Here is a 27,688-nt window from a genome sequence, read left to right as displayed (position 1 = left end):
TAAGGAAAGAATAGGAGGCCCATCACCAATCTGTAAGGTAAGGAAGGGCACTAAGAGTACATCGATCAGGACTGAGTTTGGAAGAGGAGTTCAAAGCCCCAGAAAATCTCCCTATGGAGGGGAGGAAGGAAATTTGTAATGTATTGAGTGCCTCTGGCAGGAACGGGATAGGAAACATGCTAGCAGCAGTAATAACAAGGAAAGGAACTCTATTTTAGGGCCCAGTGACTCCCACCTTGAGTGAATATCCTTTAATTCTTCTTTGGCTCCTCACTTTCACTCAGTCAAAAGCCACTTCGTATATATGTCTAGGCCTCCCCACCCCAATACAAAAGAGCAAGAGCATACAAAAGGGAAGAATGACAAGGGATTAAATAGAACTATCTTACAGATTTATTAATGAAAAATACTTTACAAAAACAGTATGTTTGGCCCTAAAATAGTTCAGCTGACTCTGTGAGTTTATAATGGCGGCTGAGCAAGTGGCAGTAATGGCTCTGCTGCTGAAAACAGGAGGGTATGTTAGTGCGCCTGACTCCATCTGCTCTGAAGGGTGAATGTTAGAATTGCTTCACATTCTAGACCTAATCTTTGGGGGCACAGGGAAGGCTGAAAGGCCATTATACCTGGGCAGGTGTGCTGTCCTGAATGAGGTGGTCAGGACCATGACCATAGGGCTACATGTTGCTCCAAGGATGGGAGATGGGGAACACAGAGGGTCAGGTAATCAGGGTAAGTGGATAAAACAAAGAGTAGAAGTTGGGAATATAGTCAGGAACAAAGGATGAGGGCTCAGGTAGAGGTGGGGGAGTAAAGTATCCAGGAATAAAATGGTGACTTTAAGATCCTAAGGAATGGCTAGTGTCCAGAGTATTATCATGGATTCGTCTTTAAATGGATCAAATAAAGCCCTAAACAGCAGCTGCTTCCTTTTGCTAGGGGAACGGAAGCTGGAATTTCAAATATACCCTCCCAAACAGCCAGGTCTCTTCAGAGGTTCCTGGCACCCCTAAGAGAAACTGCCAATTCTATTGAGATGAGAAGAGCACATCCATGGCTGGGATGCAGGGTACCAACTCTGCCACAGTACAGTTTTACAGAGAAAGGTGTGGCTCCAGGAAAGGAAAGGAGTGATCCTTACCACCTGCTGTGTGGCAGGACTCTAGCCCTCATCTGCTCTCTTCCAGGGGCATCTGCTAAAACAAACAGAAACCCATCTCCCCCTGTCCTCCTGTGTCCAGACTTGAAGGCATAACTGCTTTGCCTCCAGTCATCATCTGGGGGCATATCTACTCTTCGAGGACCAGGGGCTCGGGACCCTGGAACAGGACCTGAATTCCAAGCTGACCTCAGAGGTACGTGAAGACTGCTGGATGGTGGGGACACTGGGTGAACAATGGGAGGGTAAGAGGGTGAATGGAAAAGATCCCCCCAGGACTGAGCATGAGGAACCTGAAAACCCTGGCTTCTTTCTGATGGTGTGGCAGTGTGGGTTAGCTGAGTCTTGCACCCCGGAGTAGTCAGGAATCTGGCCCCACTATGCTGGTTAGTCTCTGAGCAGGGACCCCAGTAGGCATCTGTTCTGGAACGATGGGGGAGACTTCGGTAGTTCAAAGTCCTTCCTGTGCACTTGACCCCTTGGGAAGTTTCACCCCTGTCACACATAGCCAGAAACTGCTGGACACTCCTCGAAGTTCCTGGGGAGAGAAAAGAAACCCAAAGACTGAACATCTTCGAAAACCATTCTCCTTCCCAGAATACCATTCCTGGTTGCTCCACCCAACTCCCCCATTCTTCCAAGTGCACATACACAAGGGAAAGCAGGAACCTAGCTTTGTTTTTGATTTCATTTTTTAAAATTCTTATTACACATCAAAATCAAGTCTCTTACCTCCACCCTGGGCAAATGAAATAGTCTCTTGGATGCTGCCATATTTCCTTCTACCTCATGCTACTATATATATATATATATATATATATATATATATATATATATATATATAAAATTCCCTCTTCCTGCACGCGCGCGCGCACGCACACACACACACACACACACACACACACACACACGCGCGCGCGCCCCTCCCTAATATAGCATTATGACGACTCTACTCCTAGAGCCACCACTCTAAAACCTCACTTAGCTCTTCTTAACACGGTACCTTCATTCCAGTTAAGCTGTCTCTGCTTACATTCTTGCTCAATCTCTGAGATCTCTGCTTTTGTTCACACATACACAATATGAGATGCCTTTTCTATACATTTATTTGACCTTGGCACTATTGATATCTTGGGCTGATAATTCTTTGTGGGGGTGGGGAGAGACTTCCCTATGCACTGTATGATGTTTGGCAGCATCCCTGCCTCTATCCACCAGACGTCAGTAGTACCTCCTCTTTTCCCCATTGAGAACAATTGCCTTAAACTGTAGATTCCATGAGGAGGAAAAAGAGAACATCTTGCTGTGGAGGGTCAAAGAAAGCCAGAACAATGCTACCCACTTTCCGCAGGATTGTCTAGGCCTGTACACATTGGCATGGGTAATCCATGTACAAGCCAACCCTCAGCTGAGACGCAGGGAGCAGAAGGAGAGAAAACTAGCTGATAGAAATAATACTTTCTGTTTTGGAGGATCCCAAAGACTGAGTATTAACTCCCTTTGGTCACTTAAAAGCTTATTTTTCATGGCCTGAAGCAGTTCATTCTCATGGGTAGACAGATTCTAGGGGTGCTGGTCTAGACCCTCGGTCTAAAAACCATGGTGCCCAAGAAATGAATCAAACACAACCCATCTAGATCAATGCTTGATCTTAAAGCAATAATTCATATCCTTACATAATTCCACCTTGGGACAACCCCCCTCCCCCCAACAGGTGTACTGATTTGATCCCTTAAAGGCCCCTGGAAAGGTACCATATTCTGGCATATAATATTAGATTGGGAGAAGTTACCTGGGGGTCTATGGGGCTCCCCTGCCACGCTGGGCATCAGGACATCTGGGGACAGGAACTGTGGTTGGGAAAGGTAGAGTTGGGGACCAAGGAGAAACACAGGAGGGTCATGGATGACAGGGAGGGAAGAGGAGCTGGAACAACGGTGCCCGGTTTCCAAAGGCTCTTTCCTCATGTTTGATGAATCCTTATAATGAGACAAGACAAAAAAACATAGAGATGAGGATTAACACACAGCAGGATGTGGTTGGGTAAACACAGTGAGGCAAACAGGAGGAAATGGAGGGAACTAGAGCACAAACATGCCTAGTTCTGGAGAGGGACCCAATTTACTCAGCGACTCTCCCTGTCAGCCCCTCTAAGAAACTCTAAATTTAAGATCCTGTTCCCTTAACCAGTCTTCCTCATATCCCTCACCTTCCCAATCCTACCATTCAGGTCTTTAGCAAACTCCTTAATACTAACAGTAGAATTAGATTGAGATAGAATTAAAAAATTAAGAAGAAATGAAGGAGAGAAATTCAGAAAGCCTGAGAGACTGAGAAAAAAAATCTGTATTTACTCCAAGTGTTGGTAACTAGAATCTATCTGCTTAAATGTAGAATCAAGAACTCTACTCCGTCTTCTGTCCTGTCCACAGCTGCTGCTGCTTTTGCCTGTCAAGTTTATATTCACTGATGCTTATGTCCTGCTCTACACTCTGTTATTCACTTTTGTGGTAAAGACTCAGAAATATCCCCTTTAACATCTGAAACACTAATATATCCAGAATTGAACCAACATCCTTACAAACACCTCCTCCTGGTTACCATTTTCTTAAGTCACCCAGACTCAAACATTGGCATTGCCTGTCATTTCCTACTTCCCAACCACAATTCCGTTAGTTGCCAAGTACTTTCATTTCTACATGGATATCATATTTAAACTCACCGGCCTTCAATCTGATCTTCCTACCTCTCGCCTACTATCTCCTTACTGTGGGCTACAAGGTCCTCTGTGATGTGGCCCTGATGCTCTTTCTCACTTTATCTCCTACCATTCCTGTGCTTTTTACACTCTAACTTCCTTAATGTTCCTCAAACACACCAAGCTCATTCCTACCTCAGGGCCTTTACGTTTACTCTTTCTGTTACCAGGAACAGTCTTCCCATGGCTCACACCTTCATATCACTGAGATCTCTGATGAAATGTTCTTCCTTAGAGCTGATTTCTCTCACTATCCTATCAAAAATAGCCCTGAGGAAAAAAAACACTATTACCTCTTTACTCTTTATCCTCTTGGCCTATTTTATTCTTCTTTATCATACTCATCATTGTCTGGACTTATATCACCTGTTTGTTTGTTTATTGTCTTTCTCCCTCCAGTAGAATACATTTCTTTTCACTTCAGTACCCCTGCCCCTTGAACAGCACATGGACAAATGCAGTCACTTAGTAAATAATACATTAAAACAAAATAATCTATATGCCAGTATATCTAATTTCCTTTAGTAGACTGCAAGCTGTTCAAGGGCAAAATTTGTGTTGTTTCATCAGTGTATGCTCATAGCACCTACCACAGTGTGGCACATGGTAAGCATTTACCATACAGCCTAAGGACCAGATGCCAGTCCTCTCAGCATGTGACAGCTAATTATTCCTTTCTTCTTGAACCACTCTTCCCTTGATACCCATAATACCACAGTTCCCTGATTTCCCTTCAATCTAGTTTCTTTTTCTCAGTCTCCTTTTAGGGTTCTTCAGAAGAACCACCTTAAATCTGATGCTCTTCAGGGACATTTCCCAGTTCTTCTCCTCTTTTTACAATATTCTCTTCCTCTTTTCAATGGCTGTGATTCCCACATCTTAATTTCTAGCTCATATGTCTCATATCCAAAAGCCTACTAGATATCGCCAGTCAAGCTTAATATATCCAAAACTGAATGTATATCTTCCCTCAAATATATCATTATCAACCCATAAAACTTGGCTATCATCCTTGATTCCCCTCTCCCCACTCCAGGCAGGTAGGCACCAAGTCCCCCTCATTGGCTCTCTAATATGTCTACATTTCTCTATCCTTCCAAACGTCTTACTGTGACATATAGGGGTCTCTGTGGTCCATAATCTGACCCTTGTTTATATTCTTTCCAGTCTCACTTGCCCACACTCTCTTATCATCTTCCCTTGCCAGATTCTCTAATCCTACCATAACAAATGAGCTTCTTTTAATTAAATTAATATTTGCTTTAGGTCTTTTCACCTGCTATTCTTTTTGCTTCCTCCAGGAAGCCTTCCCTGATACCTCACACCTGGTTTAGATGTCCTTTCTATTATGCTGCCATAGCATCAAATCCTTATCACATTATAATTGCTTGTTTATTTGTCCCCCACAGTAGACTGTAATGTTAGCACCATAAAAGCAGGGACTAAATCTAACTCAGTCACCACTGTATTCCTAGCACCTGGCACAATACCTAGAATATGAGCTCAATAAGCATTTGTTTAAAAGAATGAATCAATGAATGAAACAGAAGTAAGAAGAAAGGAAGCCACCTCTCCTAGGAAAATAACAGTTTGCCATTAAATGCATTGAAAGTATATGAAAACAAATGCTTTGGTTGGAAGAAATTATCTTTTCCAAAAAGAATAGCAGGCTGTTCAGAGTTGTTTAGGAACTTATGAACAATAAGTTGGGGGGGTAAAATTGCCACTTGGGAGAGAAACTGGATCTGAAGGGCTGATAGAACAGAGACTTAGTTTTCACTGTATATCTTGTTTGTACTCTTTTATTTTTGCACCATGTTTTTACATTTTTACTGAAGTGACCTGGCGGACAAGCCTCAGTGCACTGGTATTTTGCATCTGATTTCTACTGAAATGAAAATTCAACTTGTCTTGGGCAAGTGTGTGAAATTCTCAAAAAGTATGATTACCTATAGATCTAGCCACTGATAGTATTTGAGTTTGTTGATCTCAACTAGCTTCTGTTTTCCTGTCCCTTCAACCTACATATTGTTATACTAGTACCATATGAAAAGCCTTAAGGAGACAGATTTTAAATAATTTCCCTTTTCACCTTAATGCACATACTTCACTTAAGACTGAAAACACACTGAATCCCACTCAATCAAGTACTAAGGTAGGAAGGAAAAGACAAAACAATACTCCATCCCATTTCTTCCATTCTTCCTTTGATTAGTAGAGTGGGTTCTGACCCAATCAGCAGCATTTACTTCTCGGATTCCTCTCAAGGCCACTATGACTCTTTTCACCGTAGGAAACCCCGTGTCACAACCCTTTCAGAACTGCTACAGGAAAGCGACATTCCTCTGGGCTCCAACTGAATGTATATCAATAAAATAATGACGGCGTGTCCTCATTTTTGCTGAGTGCACATGGCTTTCCCCCAAATTACAATCTTGAGTTTCTACCTGCTTCTTTACCTGCAGTGTATTTTTATCTGGCAAGGAGGAGGGTACTCTGAATAGATGGACCCTGATTCTACTTACAAAACTGTGGGAAGAGACTGGAGCCTCCTCCCGCTCTGAGACAACGGTGCCACTGAGACTGCGGGAGATGCGGCGAAAGTTCTCTGCACTGTACTGTTCATCCTCCCCATACTCCCTGCTGAGGCCTCGGCAAGGTGCAGCCTTCAAACACACAGACACACACAGGCAGACACATAAAACCAGACCGGTGGTTTTCCCACAGACCCTGTCCTTAGGGATACAGCAGAGAATAGGGGAAGACTCACGAGCAGACAGCTGGAATAGATATATTTGAGGTAGTGGCCATGTGGCAATCTCCTCTCACTCAAAAGAAGCCCAGTCATAGATCTTGTTTTCTTCTGATAACACCACATCACCATGCCTCTGCCTTACCACCAACCCAACCACTCACATCTCTCCACACTTCCTTCCCCAACACACCATCTCAGGCGCAGCACCTTAGCACCCAAGGCTGCTACCTGAGAAGCAGGCACTGTGTTGGCTTCACGGAGACTGTACTCCATTTCTGCTGTTGGGGTCTTTGAGAGACCAAGACCAGGGGCTGAGTGCAACCTCCTCCCCATGCCATCTTCAGAGCCTGGGGAGGAAAACATAAATACAAGTTGAAGCCATCTCTTCTCCTGGGGCCTAAACTCTGAGCCTGGCAACACAAACTCAGGAGTTCTTGTTTCGTTAAATAACAAATATGCATCCCTGAACCCAATGAAGATGTGCTCTTGGAATTTAGAAATGAGAGTTTCAGAATATGGATAATTTCTTGTAGAAAACAAGGGTCTGAGATCACAGGCCTTGAAGAACTTAGTGGAGAAGGGGCTCTGTGGACAGACAGCTAAATGTCCCCATCTTGCCTCATTTCATTTTCATAAACATAATCAGCTTCTGTCAGACTTGGGTCAACACTTGTAATATATACCAAGGAAATTATCCGATATAGTGATTTTCTAGAATAACTATGGTAAGAAAAGGTAATCATTATTTCCAGTCTAATCCAGAATTGAAATCATTGTCATCATATATCAAACCTCCTCATTTTATTTAACAGGAAGATGAGTTCCAGCGTCTGACAGGTAGCTAGCAGTTCGGCCAGGATTAAAATGCAAGTCTCTTGATTTCTGGCACAGTACTCTTTATCATCTCACCTGGTAACCTCTTGTTACTCTAAGCAGGAGCTCTTCAGGAACATTTTGCATGTATAATGCTCTTTTATTTCCTCCCTTAGCTTCTCTCAAATCACTTAAATTCTAAACAATCACTAAATGCTTATCGCCTCCTCAAAATCTTTCTAGATTATTCAGAGAAGAGCTGCTCTAAACTGGATATGTGACTCCCAAAGGGTTGGCCTCAATCCAACTAATTAAGTTTTCCATTCCAAATATGTACATGCCCTTGACCAATATTTGATATATATGTCCATGGCCAATTTATGTCTTGATTTGATACTTTGATTCATATATATATATATGGCTGATAAAAGTATAGAAGACCAGCTATTTTTAATATTTCCTGGTGCTTAAATGCAGTGGTTCTAATACCACCTCAGATTCATCTGGGAGTTTTAAAAGTAGAGCTTCCTGGACCTTACCACAGACCTGAATTAGAATCTCTGTTGGAGCCTGGAAATCATTATTTTCAAAAGGCTCCCCAAGAAGTATAAGAAAATATCCTTAAACATTATTGGAGAAGATGTGAAATGTTATAGTCTTCCTAAAAAGCAACCTGAAAATCTCCATTAAAATAAAAAATGTATTTACTCTCTTGCCCAACAATTCTATTCCTAGGAATAAGAAGAAAAATAGAGGCTGGCCAGTGAGCTCAGTTGGTTAGAGCACTGCCTTGTAACACCAAGGTCAGGGGTTTGGATCCCCTTACCACCCAACTGCAAAAAATAAAAGAAAAATAATAGTTCGTTAACAACATATCTATAAGGGTGTTTTCTTCTGGCATTGTTTGTAGTAACCAAGAACTAGAAATAAAGTAAGGCCCATATATAGCAGAATGGCTAAAAACATTATGGTATCCTCAATATCAAATATTGCCCAGCCACTAAAAAGAATAAGTTGAGTTAAACTAGATGACTTTGGGGAATTTTCATAAAATATCTTTGAGTTAAAAGAAAAAAAAATCTGCAATATAATCCCCAAGCAAAAAACACTCACTATGTATGTACAAGAGTACTTCAAAAAGTTCATGGAAAGATTCATATTATCTTTTACTTCTAATTTTCCATGAACTTTTTGAAGTACCCTCATCTACGTAGGTCTACATAGGGTTATATGAACAGAAAAATACAGATATATGCACACTAGACTGTTATGTAGGGAGGTGGGGGATACAAAGTAGGGACTGATGTGAGGGAAGGAGAGATAGACAAAATTTTCTATAATAAAAACAGTATTTGTGCTATGATCCTATTTATATAAAATTATTTCTAAGCTATTTTGGTTAGAATTTGGTGTTTCTTTAATTAAGCCAAGTATGATTTCTAGACAAAGAGGTAGCCATTGGAACCTCCTTATGCAAGTAGCTTCTAATTCCTTTAAAGGTATTTAAGCAGAGGTGGAGGTAAGGGATACTTTTGAGGAGATTTCCAGATTTGATAGAAAGTAGGGTTAAGATAATGTATACTCACTGATCAACTGTAACAAAAAGAAAGACTACCAGATATTATGTACTTCCTGAAAAGATATAAGGAGTAGAAAGTACTACCTATTAAATGTTCAAATTTTAAAAAATTGAACCTGATTTTCATCAAGCCTCTAGCCATAAATACCAGGTTACAGGAAAAATGGAGGCTAGGAGAACATGTTTTTTAAAAAACCAAAAAACGTCTACTGGATTATAATCATCAAAATCAAGAAATGTGTGAAATGATATAAGAGAAATGACCAAATGTCTTCAACCGATAAATGGCAAGGGGAAAAAAGAAAGTAGAGTCTTACAGGCTAAAGAAAAAAAGACTTGGGACATATCAACAAAATGCAATGCATGGATCTTGTTTGGATCCCAATTTGAAATAAACCAACTGTGAAAAGACATTTATGAGACAATTGGAAAAATTTGAATATTGCTAGGTATTATATCAAGAAATTATTGTTAATAGTTTAGATGTAATAATATTATAGTTTTGCCTTCTAAAAAAGTCCTTATTCCTGAGGGTGACATTCTAAACTTTATGAGTGAAATGATATACTGTGTGAGCTTTGCTTTAAAATAATCCAGTGGAGAAGGGAAAATGGAAGGTATAGCTAAATCAAAATTGGCCATGTGTTGCTGGTGATAAGCACCTGGAGGGCAGGGTGGAGGGACTATTATAATATTTACTCTTTACTTTTGAATACATTTAAAATTTTCCATAACAAAAAAAAATTTTAAGTAGATATCTATAAGATGATGCCTGTCCAAACTCAAAACACTATGAAATTTAGAATACAGGTCAAGAGCAATGTTTATATAACTCTTTAGGAACTACAATCATTTCCAAATTAATCTGGTAACAAAAGACCACATACTGTATGATTCCATTTATATGAAATGTCCAGAATAGGCAAATCTATAAAGACAAAATAGTTTACTGCTTGCCTGGGCTTGGATGAGGGGCAGAAGGAAATGGGGAATGACTGCTAATTGTACAGGGTTTCTTTTTGGGGTGATAAGAATATTTTTAAAACTGATTGTGGTGATGAATGGACAAGTCTAATATACTAAAAATCATTGTATTGCATACTTTAAATGGATGAAATGTATGATATATAAATTACATATCAATAAAACTTTTATTTTTTAAAAAAAGTAACTTGGTGTTTAATAAATACTTTATAATAAGATAAAGGACTCCCCAAAGATTATATTTTTCATATATGGATCCTAATTAGCATTTTCCTTCATCATTTCCTTCCTGATTAATTCCACCGGATCACTTCTTTATTCTATGTCATGTCAGTTCTTAAGGGCTCAGTTTTTAAACCAGGGACTCTAACCAAAACAAAGACTGTTTCATTTGACAAGTATTTTGAGAACTGATTGATTAGGTGAATTTTTAAAATTAGTTTTTGTTCACTATTAAATAAAAAATTAATGGTTGGTAGGTACTCTTTCATACTGTTTTCAGATATATAATCTTCCTGAAGGCATCTGCCACAGTATATATCAAGAGATTTTTTTAAAGTTAATAATCTTCAACTAGTTATTAGCCTTCTAAATGCTTATTCTATGGAGCTTATCAGAAATGTAGCCAAACACTTAAATCCAAAAATATTCATCACAGTGCTATATTATCAAAAAACTGAAAGTAACCTAAATATTCAAAAATAGTAGAATGGTTGAATAAATAAATTATGATATTCATACAGACCATATTATAATCACTAAAAGTAGTTTTTAATGGAGAATCCTCAGATATAATTTGAGAGAATCATGAGACTAAACTGTATACATATATTGTAATGATCCTGCTTTTCATAAAAACAAAATATAATATATAGTATATAGGTATTTAAAAAAAACAAAAATAAGCTTATAAAAATATTGAGTCAGATTATCAATGGTTTTTGATACTTTATTTTCAAAACTATCGATGAAAAATGTTGCTATTTTGGGTAACACAAGGATTTTTTTTTAATACAATGTTTAACGTTCAACTAGTTAGCATAATTTTGCAATATATTGTTTTCTATGTTTATTATTATTATTCTTAAAACACCTTTGTGTAGTCTTTCTCCCTTATTTAAGAGAGAAAGCTCATTGAGGCAGATGCCAGCTTTTCCTCATTTTTTTAGAATCTTCCCATATCGCCCTGTCCCGTGAACCTAAAGAGAACTCAGTAAATGTTATTGCGAAGTCTACACTAGAATGCAGATCCTCAGAAACGTATCTTAATATCAAATCTTACATTTATGTGGTATCCCCTCCCAGCTCTGGGGAACATGGTAGGTACTCAATAAACACTTACTTGGCTGTAATTAAACATTGGTTATTAGCATGCAAGGAATGTGTACCATTATGGAAAATGTCACGCTCAAGCTGAAGATGAAGTTCTCTGAGTTCAATTCCACAGAATTATACATATCATCTTACAGTTGGAACATACCTTTTTAAAAATCACTGAACCAATTCTCTAATTTTACAGGTAAAACCTTGGCCCTGGGATATTAAGTGACTTTCCAAATTTATTCTGAGAGTTAATGTCAGAACCAGGAAAATAGTTCAGTCTTTGGAGTTAAGTGCATCAATCTAAGTTGCAAACATTCTTCATATCTTCAATTCCCAAAACTAAGTCTATGATGTGCACTTAAGGCATAGGCTTCACTCTTCACTCAGTATTATCTCAGGGAAGGTCGGTGAATGGATACCTTACAGTTATGCTACCTTGAAATTTCTATGAACACTAGACCTGGCAGTTCCTGAAGGAGTCAGGGAAGGTCTCCATATTGCTGGCTCAGGATGGTCTGGAAATGCCACACTGGAGGCTTGGCTCAATGTGGACATCCTTGTTGTGAGGTATACTTGGAGGCTGAATCTTGGGATTAGTTTAGCTCCTAAGCCATAGAAGGATGAATTTTCCTCTCAGCATCCCCCCATCACACACTGAATCACTCTCAAAGACATATGGACCATTCCTTAGCACTGCATACTGGAGAAGCCATGGGCAAATACTTCGTGATCTCTTTCTACAGAAGGAGGGAATTGGTCTGTGAGTGATAATTCTGCCTCCATTCTCCACTCTAGCCAGAAAAACATCTAGCCCTTATCCTGAAGGTTTTATGAGTAAAGTCAGAAGTTCTACTACCTCCCACTAAGCTGGGGATACTATCTGTACAGAACACTACCCCTCACCTGATCCTGTCCTCAGCTTTGACACGATCCTCACTCTCTCCACCTCTGGTTTCATTCTTACCTGTTTGACTAAGGGCGTGCCAGGGCACATCCTGCTGCTCCCATTCAGAACAACCACTTTGAGAAGACTGAAGACTGGCCTGGTAGAGAGACTCCAATTCTGAGATCTCCTGCTCTGTGTCTTGGTTCCAATGTGGATGCAAAAGGATGTGATTTCTCTCTGGATAGGTTACATAGGTATGCGAATCATGGGGGGAGGACTTCATTCCTGACCCAGGGACCCCATGTTTAAGCTGAGAATCACAGAGCCTTGTGACATTCACCCAGGAATCCAAAGGCAAGGAAGTCCCCAAGTCGATACTGCTGCCCAGCTCCTTAGGCCTAGCATCTCTCATTTGAGACAATTTCCCTTGGTATATACCTGGTTCTGCCAACCTGGGCTGTTCTCCTCTAGAAGTTTCACAATTAGGCATCCCAGAGTTCATGCCAAGAGAAGGATGATCAGCAGGATCTTCCCAGGAAGGCAATCTACCCCTATCATCCAGAGAAGATTGTTGTTTTGCCCAAGGCCAGTGGCCTTTCCCTTGACCCTGTGGGAAAGGAGGCTTAGAGTCAGAAGGGGAAGAGTTCTTCCTCAGACTATTTGGCACACTTCTATCCTGGGAACCTATACCATCCCTTGTGGAGGCACCTTGCATCCTCTGGAACTGCTCTGCCAGAGAGCGGACAAGCCCCTTTGTGCTGGGAAACTCTGGCCTATAGGGCTCCTCACTGCCTCCATCCACTTTTGAAGTCAATGAAGTTTTGAGGCTCTGGGCTCGGAGGCATAGGTCAGTTCTCTGCACAGGATCAAGAGAGTGAAGCACAAATGAAGAAGCAGCAGGCAGTACGGGATGGCAGGCCCTATACAGGGGAAGGCTGGGCTGAGCTGATGAAGTTGAAGGACTATAGCTTAATCTATGTGTATCTTCTCTCTCAGAGGTGGCTATTCCAACTGGTTGTGACCAAGGCATCACCAGGGATGGGTCAGCAGGATCCCTCTTTTCTTGGATCAGCTGATCTTCAGCAATGCCTCTTCCTTCTTGTGGAGGAAACCTGCTGCAGCTGCTGTTGTCACCCTTGTAGCCTTGCAGCTTACCCTCTGGGACATCCAATGGCTCCCAACCATAATAAGAATTCTTCTCAGTCCTCCCTGGTGTTTTAGGTAAACTCTGACTGTGGAATGCAGAGGGGTCAATGCTGTTCGCCTCAACCGAAGTCAGAAGTTTTGAGGCTGATGTCCTGGGGGAACTGTACTGTGAGACACACGGGGCAGGTGACTCTGGGAACAGTGGTGAGTATGACTCATGGCAGGAAGCAGGCGAGTGGAAGAAAGAACTGGCCCCAAACTCTGTATCTGTGCAGGGTTCCAGTTGGGTCTCCTGGCTTAACAATACTTGGAGCGGGATAGGCTGTTCACTGAAACAAATGGAGAGAGCCAATCATAAGCTGCTTTGATTGACAAGAACACTTTGACACAGAGCTGTTCGTTGCATTCCCATTTCTAGCTATCAACAGAGAGAATGTGAAAATAAGTGGAAAGACAAGCACAGGTAGAGTCGACAGTTCAGAGATTCACAAAAGGCACATGGTCAGCTCACACCCAAGTAAATAGGTAATCTTAATCCTCTTTATTAAATGCCTTCACCAAAGTTGCACACAGTGATACTAAGTGCAGCCCTTGCCAATATCCCTCACTACCAGTGAAGTCCCATTCCAATCACATTCTACTAGCAAATTAAAAAACAAAAATTGCTAGTTCCACATGCAGATGACATGGAAGGTAAGCAAAGCCTGAAAATCACTCATACCAAACAGCAAAAATCCAGGATGCTCTACAGGGAGGGAAATCCTACCTGGGATCCTAATAGGCAGTCCAGACAAAGGAACCAAGAGGCCACATTTACAGAATACAGGGTGATTTGGGCTCATAGGATTACATAGAAATCAACCATTTTAAATGTGTTTTCATAATCTGGATTTGATAGTATTACTCACTGAGATGTTTCCCCAAAGTAATATACTATGACTCTCTTGAGATTTAGGAGTGGGAGTAGGTATTAATCGTATTTAGTTGGTTTCTCATTAATTGCTTTATATTTCTGACCTAAAAAAACTCAGTGTTACAAGCACTTAATCTTCAATCACACACACATCAAGCGGTATAAATTTTCTGGAAAGAGTTTAGCTGTCTAAATTGCTTATATTCAAAACAAGTTTGTAAATTTGAATGAGAATATACTGTAAATTTTTGTGGGTATAGTCACCCAGTCACACTGTATTATGAAGAATGTAATATACTTATATGGGAAAAATAATCACAAAAGGCAATATTACATTATACTTAAGGACATGGCTTTTTGGCATCAAACAGACCTGGATTTGAATTCTACCACTTAGTAGCTAAGTAATCTTGGATACCTTACTTACCCTCTCTTAGCCCAAGTTCCCTTATCTGTAAAATGTGCTAAATAATAGTCCCTATCTCATAAGACTATTGTGAGAATGAAAGAAAATAAAACATATAAAGAGCTTAGCTCAGTGCCTAGACTTAGGCAAATGTTCAAAACATGCTATCTGTTTTTGTTATATTTATATTTTGAAAACTACTCAGACTTATTAACAGCCAAAATTAATTTTTACCTAAATCCATCTATTCAAAGCCAGATTCAAGGGCTAAGATATGGGAACTACACCAATGGCTACGGGGACTTTTTTCCTAGTATGACTATAAAGAAGCAAAGCAAAGGGAATCTTTGTGTCTCTTCTCTTTTCACAGAGCAAGGAAAGGAAAAGACTGCTTTCTCTACTTCCATGAGAGACAGGAAGCATTGAAATCCCAAAATAAATCACATGGTTGCTACTACAACATGAAATGTAACCCGGATTGCCATGTCTAAGAACCTAGTATGTACAAATATAATAATCATGTTATTATACAAGTCCAGGGATAAACTCACCCATAGGAAATTTGGACAAATGGTCTATTTCTTATGCTGTACTTTTTGTATCTTTCTAGGAACTATTAAAGAAAGGATCAGCAGTGCAATGAGCTTTTCACTGTATATCTGACCTGAGAGAAGAAAATCTTTTCAGAGGACTCTTCTCTTTCCCCTGTAGTCACCAAGATAATGAGAGCTCTTGCTGCGGAGCACCCATGGTCACTTCCTCCCCTGGTGTCCATAAACTAATGTGGTTCCCAAGCACTACCTTGTTGGCTGAGGGAGGGCCCCCCCCTGTGATGGGAGGCAGGTTGAGGGCTGCGACGGCTGCTGCGATGATTGCTGCTGCTGCATGCGATCCTGCAGGCTCCGTGCTTTTCGAATACTGATTTGCAACTTCTTATCGACTAGGGCTCTGCTGTGTGTGCTAGAGCTGGCACCATGCAGGGCAAGTCTTAGTTTAGCTAAAATGCAAAAGAAAAATAGCAGAAACAGAACACAAAATACAAACAAAAAATAAAAAGAATAAAATTGAACAAAAATGAGCAAAGATATGCAGTAAAACTCAAAATATGCAGCAGGAATGCAAGGCATGGACCATGCATATGCTGTCCAGGGCACAGAGCTGGCTATGGCTATAAGGAACATTCATGGAAGCCATGGAGGCCAAACAGGTTAATTCAAATTAAAAAACAAACAAACAAAAAAACCTAAAATAAATCAGGAAGATAAACTGGTGCTTCCACCTTAGAGGCTGCCACTCGTGTCATCCTTTACAATTGACCCGGTCTCCACATTCTGATCCCAATTCCCCCTTCCCAGTGACCCAGGGCAGAAATAAAATCCACATCTGTCAGTACTGAGCACAGCTTCTTGTGGGTCATATTTAAGAATCAGATACCAATTCTAAGCCTTAGTCCCTTCTGTAGCCTTATTGTGCTGCATACCAGGAAGGCAGCAAAGAAACAGAAAGAATCAAATACCATAGTGGAAAGTCATAGGGCTGGGAAGTAAAAGCCAGTTTATTCAGTTTTCCTGCCATAAGCTCCAACTCACTAGTCAGTGACTAGAGAAAGAGCAAACTAACCTCACATTCAAGGTCTCACTTTATGTTAGGATAAGAAAGTAGGCATGGCTGGAGAATTCATCTGTTGATTCTTGCTGAGGTTATTCCAGTATATATTCATAGGCCACAGTGAAAGTGCTAGGCACATTTAGAAATCTGAAGGGCAAAGACAGCTAAACGGCTTTAGTTTGAGAGAGCAAGAATGAGGATATATAAAAACTGCTTTTATCCCATCTGAGTGACAACACTTATAATACCTATTGTGAAGTTAGTCAAAAGTGCCATAGCCATAGCCGTTAGTTACTTACAGATAGCTTCATTACAGAGAGCCAAAGCAGCAGCACAGTCTCCTTTTTGTTCCAGATGGAGCGACTCTTCAAACACTGAATCTGCTTCTTGCAGGGACCTCTCAAAGCCGTCACTCCTCCCTGAAAGGGCCAGTGCTTTTCATTTTCATTATAATTCATTCCAACTTTTCCTGTGTATTGCTGTTTCCCTTTGGTACACACAGATCCTTGCTGCGAAGCTATTGGTCTACTCTTATTCTAATTCTCATTGCTATTAAGAATTCTCTAAAATAAGCAAAACATCCATTTTCACCTTAACTGAGACCGTACCAAGGCCATGAAAGAGAGACATGACATTGCCGGCCACATGTTCCAATTTAAGACCTCTTAGGGAGTCCCTCAAGGAAAGAACAAAGTATTGTCAATAGAAGAAGGGTGGGTTCTCATGCCTGGAACTAAACTGCTCTTCCACAATGCAATAGAATACATCTTGCCAGCCAGTGTCACAACACCCCAGACTTCCACTGAGACCTCCACTGCTAAGTTATGGCAAAGGTGGCTTCACTATTCTGTGGAATGCCATTCATACCACTTCTTTCCCATGTCAATTCACAGTCCTCTCTGCACCACCCTAAACTGGAAAATCAGTGCACCTCTGGTCACAGATGGTCTACAGTTCCTACCTCAGTATCTACCAGGGCACTACCTTTATTGTTGGTTAGCATGCACATAACTTTTTTTTTTATTTGTACTGGCCAGTATGGGAATCCAAACCCTTGGCCTTGGTATTGACAGTACCACACTCTAACCAACCGAGCTACTCTGCCAGCTTTTTTTTTTTTTTTTTTTTTTTAGCATGACATACCTTTCATCAGCACTGCTATCTACTTACTTTTATCATGTTCACACTCATCAAAACTACCCAAAAAGTCACCTTAACATATAGGAAGCATGGAATACTCCCTCCTGCTCTCAGAGTGAATGTGTGCCAAAGCAGGTGCAAAAGAGTACAATGTCTGGGTCTGGTCAGTCAGCTTTGTAACACCAAGGTCATGGGTTCGGATCCCTGTACTGGCCAGCTGCCACAAAAGAGTACAACATCCAAGTACAATGCCAGATAAAAGGCTAGGAAGTATAAAAAGGGCAGCTTTTGTAAAAGAACCCTCAAGTGTATGAACTCCCTTTCCCTCTACTCACTCATAACCATAGGTAGCAAGCTGTAATGTAAGTTCACCTACAATTGGGATGGCCAGAGAGCCTTCACAAGGCTACAGGGAAAAGAATCAAAATGTCTGAGTATTTCTCCCAAAATGTCCATCATCCGCCACTTACCTCCAGTTGGATATGGTAAGTAAGGCTCTGCCACAACCCTAACATTCACTTCCTAATTCACTGTGGCTTTTTGAGAGCAATGGGAAGACAGGGGAAGTAGCAGGTTGGTTCTGAAGAACTTGGCACTCAGGTTCCTCCCTGTCTCTAGAGTCGTGGTTTCCGCCGCCCCCGAGGCATGAAGTTCTCTCATAATATTTGGAATCAACTGAATCCATACAACCTTTATGATCAGGAGTGGGGGTTACAGCCATTAAATAAAAAGTTCTCTACTTTACAGAGAACTAGGCAAACTATAGTTGATCAATCACTATACTAGATTTTAATTCTTATTCTTCAGAATCTTCAAATTCCATTCCTTGCTCTTCCAGCAGATGCTGAACCGATAAAATACAGCGAGTGGGATTCTCTCCCTACTTTAATGTACTGCCCAGACAGATGGGGAGGGAGGTGAGGAGGGAAATAACAAGACCCCTCTTTCAGAAGCAATATAAACCTGCGGATACCAATGTGGTACAGCTTGAGGTCAAAAGGGAAGAAAGGACTATCCAAATATACAGAGCTAAGTAATTAGGAATTTAAGACTAATTTGGAAATAAATTCAATGCCTTGGGAAATACAAAGCAACAATTGTCTTGAATCAAAAGACAATTAAAGAGAAAAAAAAAAAGAAGACAATTAAAGGAGAAAAGCTGTCCCCAGGTAGGACTACTTAGCCCAGGAAGTTTCTGTAAGAATGATAAATTCATTTTATAGAAAGACAAACTGAGACATAGGTTTCACAGCCTATTTAAAGTAAAGACTTCAGGCTTTTATAACTTTTATTTTGAAAGCTAATCTCTTTCGGCACAAAGTGACATCCTAAAGAAATTCTAGGAAGAAAAAAACGTGACTATGGTGGGCCAGTTGGGGAAACTTAAGTAAAGTCCACGCAAATCACATGAGACTGGGGAATGAACTGTCATGGGATCAAAATTAGGTCTTGTGTTCTCAGCTCCTGTTTAGCAAGTCCACTTCCCTGAAGCTCCAGGGTATGTTTTTTCCCAGCAAGTAGAATTCCTCACTGTCAGCGTGGTTTGCTGCCCTTTTCTGCTGTTTCTGAATTGAGATTAGTTTCACATTTACATCTTCTCTAGATGTTCATGGGAAACATTTTTCATCAACAATATACCATCTCTAATCTATAGTCTTTTAACAGATGTGCCCCAAATCAGTGCTTGTCACCTCCTATGTTAACCAGCTCTCACTGGAATGGCTGAATTAAGATAAAATACAACTTTGCTAAAGAGAAGACAAGGAACTTAACAAGCTTGGTTTTTCTTTTTTCTACCTCTTCGCTCTGCCCCTATTACCCACAACCTAATGTTCATAGTAATTACCCTGATTCTGTAGTTCATCCAAGTCCATGAAGCGGCTGGGATGAGGGTTAAACCCTTTAGCTGCCTCTAATTCCTTCTCCCGTTTCCTTCGAAGTTCCTGTTCCTGGGCCCTCCTGGCCACTTCTTCCTGCAATTCATCTAGTTCACTTTTAGAAGATATCTCCCCACCTGGGATACAAGCAAGGGAGAAAGTAAGTCAACACATTTCTGTAACCAATATTAAGCAACTGCTGAATTTATGGCCACTGCGTTGCTTTTCCTTTGGAAATCTTGCCTTCAATTTGGAGTTCTTGTTTTGGATAGTACTTTCCATATCAGATTCAGGGTGGGACCTAGGCCATGAATAATAACAATAATAATAACAACAAATATTTATCGAGTGCATCATAACAATAACAACATGACACCTAACATTTATTGAGCATTGCTATGTGCCGGGAACAGTTTCAAGCACTTTTACATGTATTATTTCACAACTTAAAAGGATCACAACAACCTGTGAGGTAGATACTAATATTATCCCCATTTTAGGAATAAGAAAACTGAGTAACAAGGAGGATAAATAATTTGCCCAAGGTAACAAAGTGGCAAATGGTGGAGCCGAATCAAAGTCAAATCGGTTAAATTCATAACCCATGCTCTCAGCAAGCGCTCTCTACCAGGTGCTACCACTGACTCATTTGCAGCTTCAAGCATTTTCTCATGCTTCATTTCCACCATGTCTTTATGAGTTTGTAAAATGTCCACAATAGTAAAACTTCAGCCTTAAAAATGTTCATAGGTGGATCTAAATAGATCTAGAAGCACGTGCATGATAAATTAAGTTTAAAAAAAGGTTTTAAATAATCATGGGGCATAAATAGAATTTATTAAAAAAAGACGGTGTGGTGATACGGTATGTGAAGAATTTTGTCATAATTCCTTGCTAAATATCTTTTACCAGTATCCTTTTGGTGGATTCTATCCAGCTAGTCCAGAATCGAGGACTTTTAGGGAAATCATGAGACTCAATCTCTAGCATACTAAAAATGTATTGGCTATGAAGAGACGAGACGGGGGAATAGGTTCAGACATGATCACAAGTTTCTCAAAGCAATGTTACTCTACATGAAATAAATTAACATGTGGGAAATAAAACAAATGTGTAATTTCATTGTGAAGCACTAATTTCTTCCATGGGTCTCTAACTGTAACTTATTCCAGCCCAGGATTCCAGAGATATCTGCCCCTAAAGGGCACTGTTCTGCTCAGCCACATGTCAGCAACCTATAGCACTCAGACCTAAAAGGGTTCACGCCTTTTTATTACTGCTGTTGTACACCTCCTTTCCAGCCACCTGTAACAACTTTCAACAACTATCAAAAGAAGTGGTAGTCAGACTAGGATATAGAGGCAGGGGTAAGAGTAAGTTTGAGTTGCTTATTTCCCAGTTTTACATACAGCCTACATGTCCCCTTTTGGTGTCTCAATTCATAGTACTAAACAACAAGAAATCCATTTCTTAAGAAACTGTCCCTATACCAAGGAAAACCCTAGGACTTACTCTTCTGAGGAATGGAGCTGTTATTCACACTGTTCACCATATTTCTGTCCCTTCTTGCTCCCACAAGGGCTCTCTCCAAAGCAGAAAGAAACATTCAGGCATGTTGTAATGGAGAACAAAAAAATAGATAAATCCCAAAATGGAGCAACTCAAATGCCTCCACATTTACATTCTGATGGAATATGCAAACGCAATCGTCCTCTGATTTCAAAGATGCTCAGGAGAGGCTGTTCCCAAATAGAATCGGTGGTCAAATCCAGCTCCCCAAATCCAGTGTCCTTCTTCTTACCTGAGAAAGGCTGGCTCTTTGTCCAGCCACTCACAGATGCGGTGGAGTCCACTTCCAGGATGCTACTGCTATGAGACTTTGGGATATGACGCCAGGAAGGGACCAACCCAGCTGATCTCTTAGCACTTGGATCCCTTCAAAAGAGAACCCAGTGTCTAGTGACAGCATAGGAAAGGTGGTTACTAGCAACTTTCCTAGGTCTAAACTCCCTCAACAAAATATCAAACTAATAAAATTAAAGCTCCTGCTTTTTAAATTACTTCTGGAAAATTGAAATACCCACTCATTATTACCTCACCTCTTTCACATTTTGGCATCTAGCACAGAATCTGGCACATAGCTAATATTCAAAATCTACTTAATGAATTAATGAACATATTGCTCTCATATGTACTGCCTTTCCTCTTTCTTTCTAAACCTTTGTAGCATGTTCTCATGAGAAAAACTGAACAGGGTCCTATGGCCAGGGAAGAACAGTAGGAAAGTATGAGGATGTAGTTATCACCCTGTAGAAGATATAATCACTCCTTTCAAAGCAGCTATACTGTTATGAAAATTGCCTCAGTGGCAACTCAGTAAAAATAATGTATAAAGATCTAAAATTTATAGAGCAAACTGAGCCTTATGGGCAGGGTACAATGAACTCTATAAAATTGTCATCATTATCTTATGAGATTATGAATATCACTGACTTCATAAAACACAGAATCCCTAGTGACCCTAACAAAACAAAACAAAATAAACAAACAAAAAAACTATCTGAAAATAAAAAGCAAGAATAACTAACAGTTGAGTTTCTTCTCTGATCTTAGGATTACACAAGTTTATTCACCAATTCATTCTTTCACTAAGTTACTTACTAAACCATTTTTTTTTAAGTAAAATTTTTTCTTGTGTGTATTTAAGGTATACAACATGATGTTATGGGATAAATATAGACAGTATAAAGGTTACTACAGTGAAGTAAATTAACATATCCATCATCTCACAGTTACCCATTTTTTTTGGTTTGTTTTTGTGGCAAGAGAAGCTAAAATCTACTCATTTAGCATGAATCCCATTTACAGTACAATTTTATTACCCATAGTCCTCATGCTATATATTATTAGATCTCTAGACTTATACATCCTACATATCTGAAAAATATGGAATGCTTCGTGAATTTGCATGTCACCTTTGCACAGGCGCCATGCTAATCTTCTCTATATCATTCCACCTGCAGTATATGTGTTGCTGAAGCAAGTACTAAACAATTATTTTATACGTAGTACTTTAAATCGAAAGTTCTCTTCTCTCCTTTCGCAAGTGCCTTTGCTCTTCCTGCCAGCAGAGGGTACTGTTGCTATAGAAAGTTGATAGAGCACACATGGTAATAAAGCCCATCTCTCCACTTGTCTAAGACAAGGTGGAAAGCCCCAAGTAGGAAGCTCACACTACTGCAAGGGACAATGCCTCTATTCAAAGGCCAAACAATACCTGCAGACATTGGAGCTCTCAGGCAGGGCTGCATCCAGGCTGACAGGGCTGCTGCTGTTCCTCTCACTGCTCTCATAGCCAGATTCCATTCGTTGGATTAGACGAGGATGCTGTTCTAAAAGCTGGCAGCTTGGCCGCACTGGGCCCCAGGGCTTGTATTGGGGGCTTGGTCCACCAGCTTTAATGTCATAAGCAGGTTGCTTGCTTAGTTCATCTGGAGTAAACTCTTTAGCTATCCCGATCAAAGGGTAAGTATGGAAAAAGAGGTAGATTTAGCATTTGCCTAAAATCAAGACCTAACGCCTCCCTCCAGCTACTCCTTCATTAAAACTCATATCCCCAAACAGCCCAACGTCAGAGTAAAAATGCCCCTTGCCAAGTCTACCAGAAAACATAGGTTTTTAAAATACATAAAATACATAAATCAACTTTATCGTAAGCCTAATTCTTCCCAATTATCTCCTCACCTGAATCCTCTGAAAAGGGGCTAAGCTGGGTATAGCCGCAATGCTTCCTTTTGTCCTTACTAAAAATACTGTCAATATTCAAAGACTCGCGTTTGGGTCTCCACGTTGGACGATACTTGCTAGAAGAACTGGATTTTGACTCACTGCTGGTACTCTCTATTTCCCAGTCACGAGAATGCAAAGGCAGGTTCCTAGGAGGTTTCTTGTCAGGCTGGTCACCTCTCCTCCCCCGACAGGGAGATCCTATGTTGTTCTGAGAAGCCAGGGATGGTCTGTTATGGATCATATTGCTGACTGTTTCTTTAAAATCCCTTAGCCTGTTGGTGCTGCTGGATGGTTTGGAGGCACTCCTAGGAGCCTGCTTCTCTTTCAGCGTTTCTCCTAAAAACACAAAGAATAACAAAAATAGATGTTTTAAGTGATCATGGATACCCAGACTCCAAAGTCTAGAAAGCAACAAAAGCCCTTTAGCAGAAAGGAGAAATTAACAGTCTGGAGTTTGACAAAAGTTTGACAGAGTGAATGAAGAAAGAGAAGCAGTGCAAAGTGGCTTGCCTTCACTGTGGTACCCTGAGGCTTGTGGCTCATCCCCTTTCCTCCTACCCCGTCCAGAGCTCCTCTTGCGCTCTATCAGTGACCCTTTCTTGGATGTATGTTTCTGATTACATTCGCTATCAGTCAGGTGTCCTGAAATAACAAGGAAATGGGGGTAAGCTGGTATCTGAGACTCACCTCCGTCCTCTTGAGAACCTAGTCTTTCTTTGGGATTCATGGCAGTACCACAAATGTAGTATACCTATGGATCAGAAGCTATAGGGATCAAGGCTATCTGATTTAAGTGTAGGAATCTCTCAGTAGATAAATGCAGAGAAGCTCAAGTATTTAATGGGAGCTTCTAAATTTACAATGTCTCCTAAGCAGTCACCAGTCTCAATCTCACTCATAATCTTTCCCAATGACCCAGAAGGACTAAGGACACATTCCTTGGTAATTTTTAAAAGGTGAAAGTTTTAAAGATTATATAAAAGTATCATGTACCCAAATATTTTCACTCTCATAAATTGAAGACAAAGTTTTCCTTTTATTTATTTAGCAATGCATACAAGTAAAGCCTGGTTTTCAGTACATCTGGTATTATCCTGGGTGCTCCTGCCTTTGCCCACAAGAGCTCTCTGATTGTGTATGGCTTTAAGACCCAGTTCTAAAACTTCCTTAAATGTGGATCATTTAAAAGGACATTTCAACTTTGATTTATTCTCATTCTTATTCCCAGCCCATGCTTCACCAAACTTGGCTTCACCCAGAAATTACACTTCATAGTTCCTCAATACTAATCACTGGGAAATAAACCCAGGAAAGCTAGGCTCTTTTAAGTAACTTGCCCTGCTACATGCCCACAGGATGCAAATGTATGAGTATGATTTGACGATTGCAAAGGTCGCATTCTAAAGGATATAATATATATTCTATATTCTAAAGGATATAATCAACTAAGCTGCTGGAAGCCAGAGGTGAATAAAGCAGGTAAATTCAGTTGGCTTAGAGAAAGACAGTCTTAGAAAGAAAACTCCTAAGTTCTTAAATGCACTGAGAGTTAACAGAAATTTGTTTTCACATATTAGTACATATATACACTAATACCTTATACATATTCAGGTATTAGTGATGTGTAGTGATGTGGATACATATTTTCAATCAATTGCCCCATGCAATCTTTTATTGCTTTTATCTGTTCCTTTGCTACCTCTGGGCCCACAAAAAAAAAAAAAATTAAGAAAGGAGGTAATCACTTAGAGCAACTAAATCATACAAATGTTAAACCAATGGACATGCTCTCCCTGCTCCCACCCCCAACACACACACAAACCCTTAACATAAACCTGACTCTCCTGGAAAATACACTTATTTTATCCTGTGGCTCGGCTTCTCCCTGGTTCACAGTTTCAGAAATATGGTCTTAAAAACACACCTGACACAATCTATGTAGTAGTCATCAAAAGAAATACAACATGAATCTGACCAAACCTCTAGGTCTAACTACCAATTTGCAAGAAATGGAGAACAGAGAAACATGTTAAAGTATAGCATAGGGATGCAACCAGCAAAATTCAGAATGTGGGAAATCCAAACTACCTAGTTTTTTAACAATAAATTCCAAGACAAAACCTATACAGTTGGCCTCTGAACGACACAGGGATTAGGGATGCCAACCCCCCCACCATGCAGTTAAAAAGCCACATGTAACTTTTGACACCCCCAAAACAGAACAAGTAATAGCCCACTGCTGACCAGAAAGACTTACCAATAACATAAACAGTCAATTAACATATTTTGTATGTCATATACGTTATATACTGTATTCTTACAATAAAGTAAGCTAGAGAAAAGAAAATGTTATTATGAAAATTTTAAAAAGAGAAATACATTTACAAGTACTGTACTGTATATTTATTGAAAAAAATTCACATATAAGTGGCCAATGCAGTTGTTCAAGGGTCAACTGTAGATTAAAAGAAATGTATAAGATTTATAAACCCATCACAATGTCTGAGTCAAACACACAAACCATTAGAAAACTATGATATTTATAAGATAATTGACTATTTGGGGTTTTTTTGGTTTTTTTGTTTTTGGCAGCTAGCCAGTATGGGGATGTGAACCCTTGGTGTTGGAGTTTTAACACTGTGCTCTAACCAACTGAGCTCATCAGCCAGCCCAAATAATTGGATATCGACTGACTGGATATTTGGAACACTCATCGGTTATTTAGTGGTTTTAGGGAATTATCACTACTATTTTTAAGTGCTATAATGTTGTGTTTAAAAAAATGATTTCTTATGTTTTAGCTATACATATTAAAATATTTATGGAAGAAGTGATATGATGCTTCAAAATAATCCAGGAGTGGGGGAAGTGGGCAAAGGTACAAGTAAAACCAGATTGTCCATGAGCTATAATTATTGAAACTAGGTGATAGGTACATGGAGGGGCAGTATACTATTTTGTATACTTTTAAATATGTTAAAAAATTCTTGATTTAAAAAAAAAATAAGTGCCATGCACAGAGTATAAAAAAACCAATCTGAAACCAGGAGCTCACTAATCCCCAAAGTCCCTAAGAGTGTATGGACATTGTTCTATGCCATAGGTGTTCTATCTCCCATGAGCAGTCACTCAGTGTTCTTCCTTTTATGCCTTAAACTAATTTCTTCCACTGACACAGGCTTTTCGTCCTACAGATGAACGAAACAATTCAAGAATATTCTCTGCATGGAACTCACAATAACAAACAGGCTATCTTTCATTCTTTTGCTTCTCTGTCCTTCAGGAAGCCTAGCAAGCTGATGGGCAGATGTCCCTTGCCCATTAATATGCCCCTTTTCTCAAAGTGATTCACTGAGGACAAAAGCTGACATGAGAACATGACAAGGTGCAAGACCACAAGGGTTTAATGGGCACTATGGGAAGGACAGGGATCAACAGGATAATAGGAGAAAATCAGACTTCAGAACAATCACATCAATAATCACATGACAGTGCTCCTTATTAATATGCTGCTGTTGACAACAGTATGTGCAATGGAGCTTCATTGTTCATTCAGGACTGTGTTGATTCTTTGTATCCCACTCAATTACCAAAGTTCTGTGCCTTTTTGCCTTTGCATGGCAAACATTTCTGACTTGCCTCAGTTTCTTTTTCTTAGGAGACCTTCTATATAGGAATTGAATTAGGCAAGCAGGGTCCACTGTATAAGTCCCTACCTGTGTCTCGACTGCTCTGAGACATGGAATCATTCTCCACATTATAGATGACTGTCCCCTGAGAATCAGAAGAGAAGTGACTGACCACAGACTCATGGTGGCAGTGTTTGTAGGGATAGCTCTCCGTTGAGGAATCTGTTCGAGTGTCACTTGAGATGGAGGGCTCCCTCCCTGAGGGAAGGAGACACATATGCAAAAGTGAGGAAGGTAAGAAGAACAGTGAGAGAAAGAAGGAAAACAGGTGGATGCAACAAAAGTCCCTAAGGCGAGAACTTCCTAGATGGAAGGGTGAGAAGGATACACCACAGAGCCATATTTCCCAACATCCAACTTCCAGATCACCGAGACACACATATAATTCCTCCCATTCCTGCCCATACCTTGCTGAAGCCCTCACTTTGCCTGCCACTGTGAAAAATTGTGGGGCTTTTAGAAAACCTATGGGGGGAAAAGTGGAAGAAATGAAAGAGTTGTGAAAAGTAAGATCTATTTAGATTGAAAGCCCCAGGCCAAACTGTTGTACAAAACCAATTGTTCTTCTATCCCACAGTCTTTCTCCTATACTGCCAGGAATGTCACTTTAAAAAATTTAATTGACATTATATGCATTTTTAATATTGCTGAGAAAGTAGATGGCTGTTATTTATACTTTTGGTGAATTGGTTCACTCAGACTGCTTTCCTCTGAACACCCAGCTGAGATAAGCACAACAGGTCAAATAAGTGTTTGACTGAAAAGAGAAGAAGTAGAGCAGGTCTAGGTGGAGTATAAGAGTAGGAAGAAAGCACTAGGTACCAAGCAAGAGGGAGGTTCAAACGGGAGGGAGAAAGATTTCA

General features: G+C 40.1%; 1 protein-coding gene and 1 non-coding gene across 10 annotated transcripts in view; both read right to left on the bottom strand.

Annotated features, from left to right (window-relative positions):
- Positions 1 to 370: 370 nt before the first annotated feature.
- Positions 371 to 27,688, bottom strand: part of USP54 (ubiquitin specific peptidase 54) — a 65,205-nt gene continuing 37,887 nt past the window's right edge. For 2 of the 9 annotated variants that reach the window (XM_063101490.1, XM_063101492.1), the window contains exons 10-22: positions 26,853 to 27,023; positions 23,647 to 23,778; positions 23,092 to 23,472; positions 22,625 to 22,856; positions 21,149 to 21,282; positions 19,317 to 19,484; positions 16,630 to 16,749; positions 15,524 to 15,719; positions 12,336 to 13,732; positions 6,901 to 7,019; positions 6,443 to 6,583; positions 2,952 to 3,138; positions 371 to 1,697 (exon numbers count right to left, since the gene is read on the bottom strand). In XM_063101490.1, coding sequence (XP_062957560.1) covers positions 1,138 to 1,697; positions 2,952 to 3,138; positions 6,443 to 6,583; positions 6,901 to 7,019; positions 12,336 to 13,732; positions 15,524 to 15,719; positions 16,630 to 16,749; positions 19,317 to 19,484; positions 21,149 to 21,282; positions 22,625 to 22,856; positions 23,092 to 23,472; positions 23,647 to 23,778; positions 26,853 to 27,023 — 3,938 coding nt within the window. In that variant the 3' untranslated portion in view covers positions 371 to 1,137. Of the gene's footprint in view, positions 1,698 to 2,951; positions 3,139 to 4,052; positions 4,188 to 6,442; positions 6,584 to 6,900; positions 7,020 to 12,335; positions 13,733 to 15,523; positions 15,720 to 16,629; positions 16,750 to 19,316; positions 19,485 to 21,148; positions 21,283 to 22,624; positions 22,857 to 23,091; positions 23,473 to 23,646; positions 23,779 to 26,852; positions 27,024 to 27,688 lie in introns of those variants that run through there. The other 7 variants (XM_063101493.1, XR_010024019.1, XM_063101491.1 and 4 more) reach the window with 7 other exon arrangements.
- LOC134382843 (U6 spliceosomal RNA) lies at positions 22,288 to 22,394 on the bottom strand. Its single transcript, XR_010024109.1, has one exon. It is a non-coding gene; the product is annotated as a U6 spliceosomal RNA (small nuclear RNA).

This window comes from Cynocephalus volans, chromosome 7, assembly GCF_027409185.1.
Source record: "Cynocephalus volans isolate mCynVol1 chromosome 7, mCynVol1.pri, whole genome shotgun sequence".
Lineage (NCBI taxonomy): Eukaryota > Metazoa > Chordata > Mammalia > Dermoptera > Cynocephalidae > Cynocephalus > Cynocephalus volans.
The sequence above is the reverse complement of the archived record's forward strand: the minus strand, read 5'-3'. Positions and strand labels throughout refer to the sequence as shown.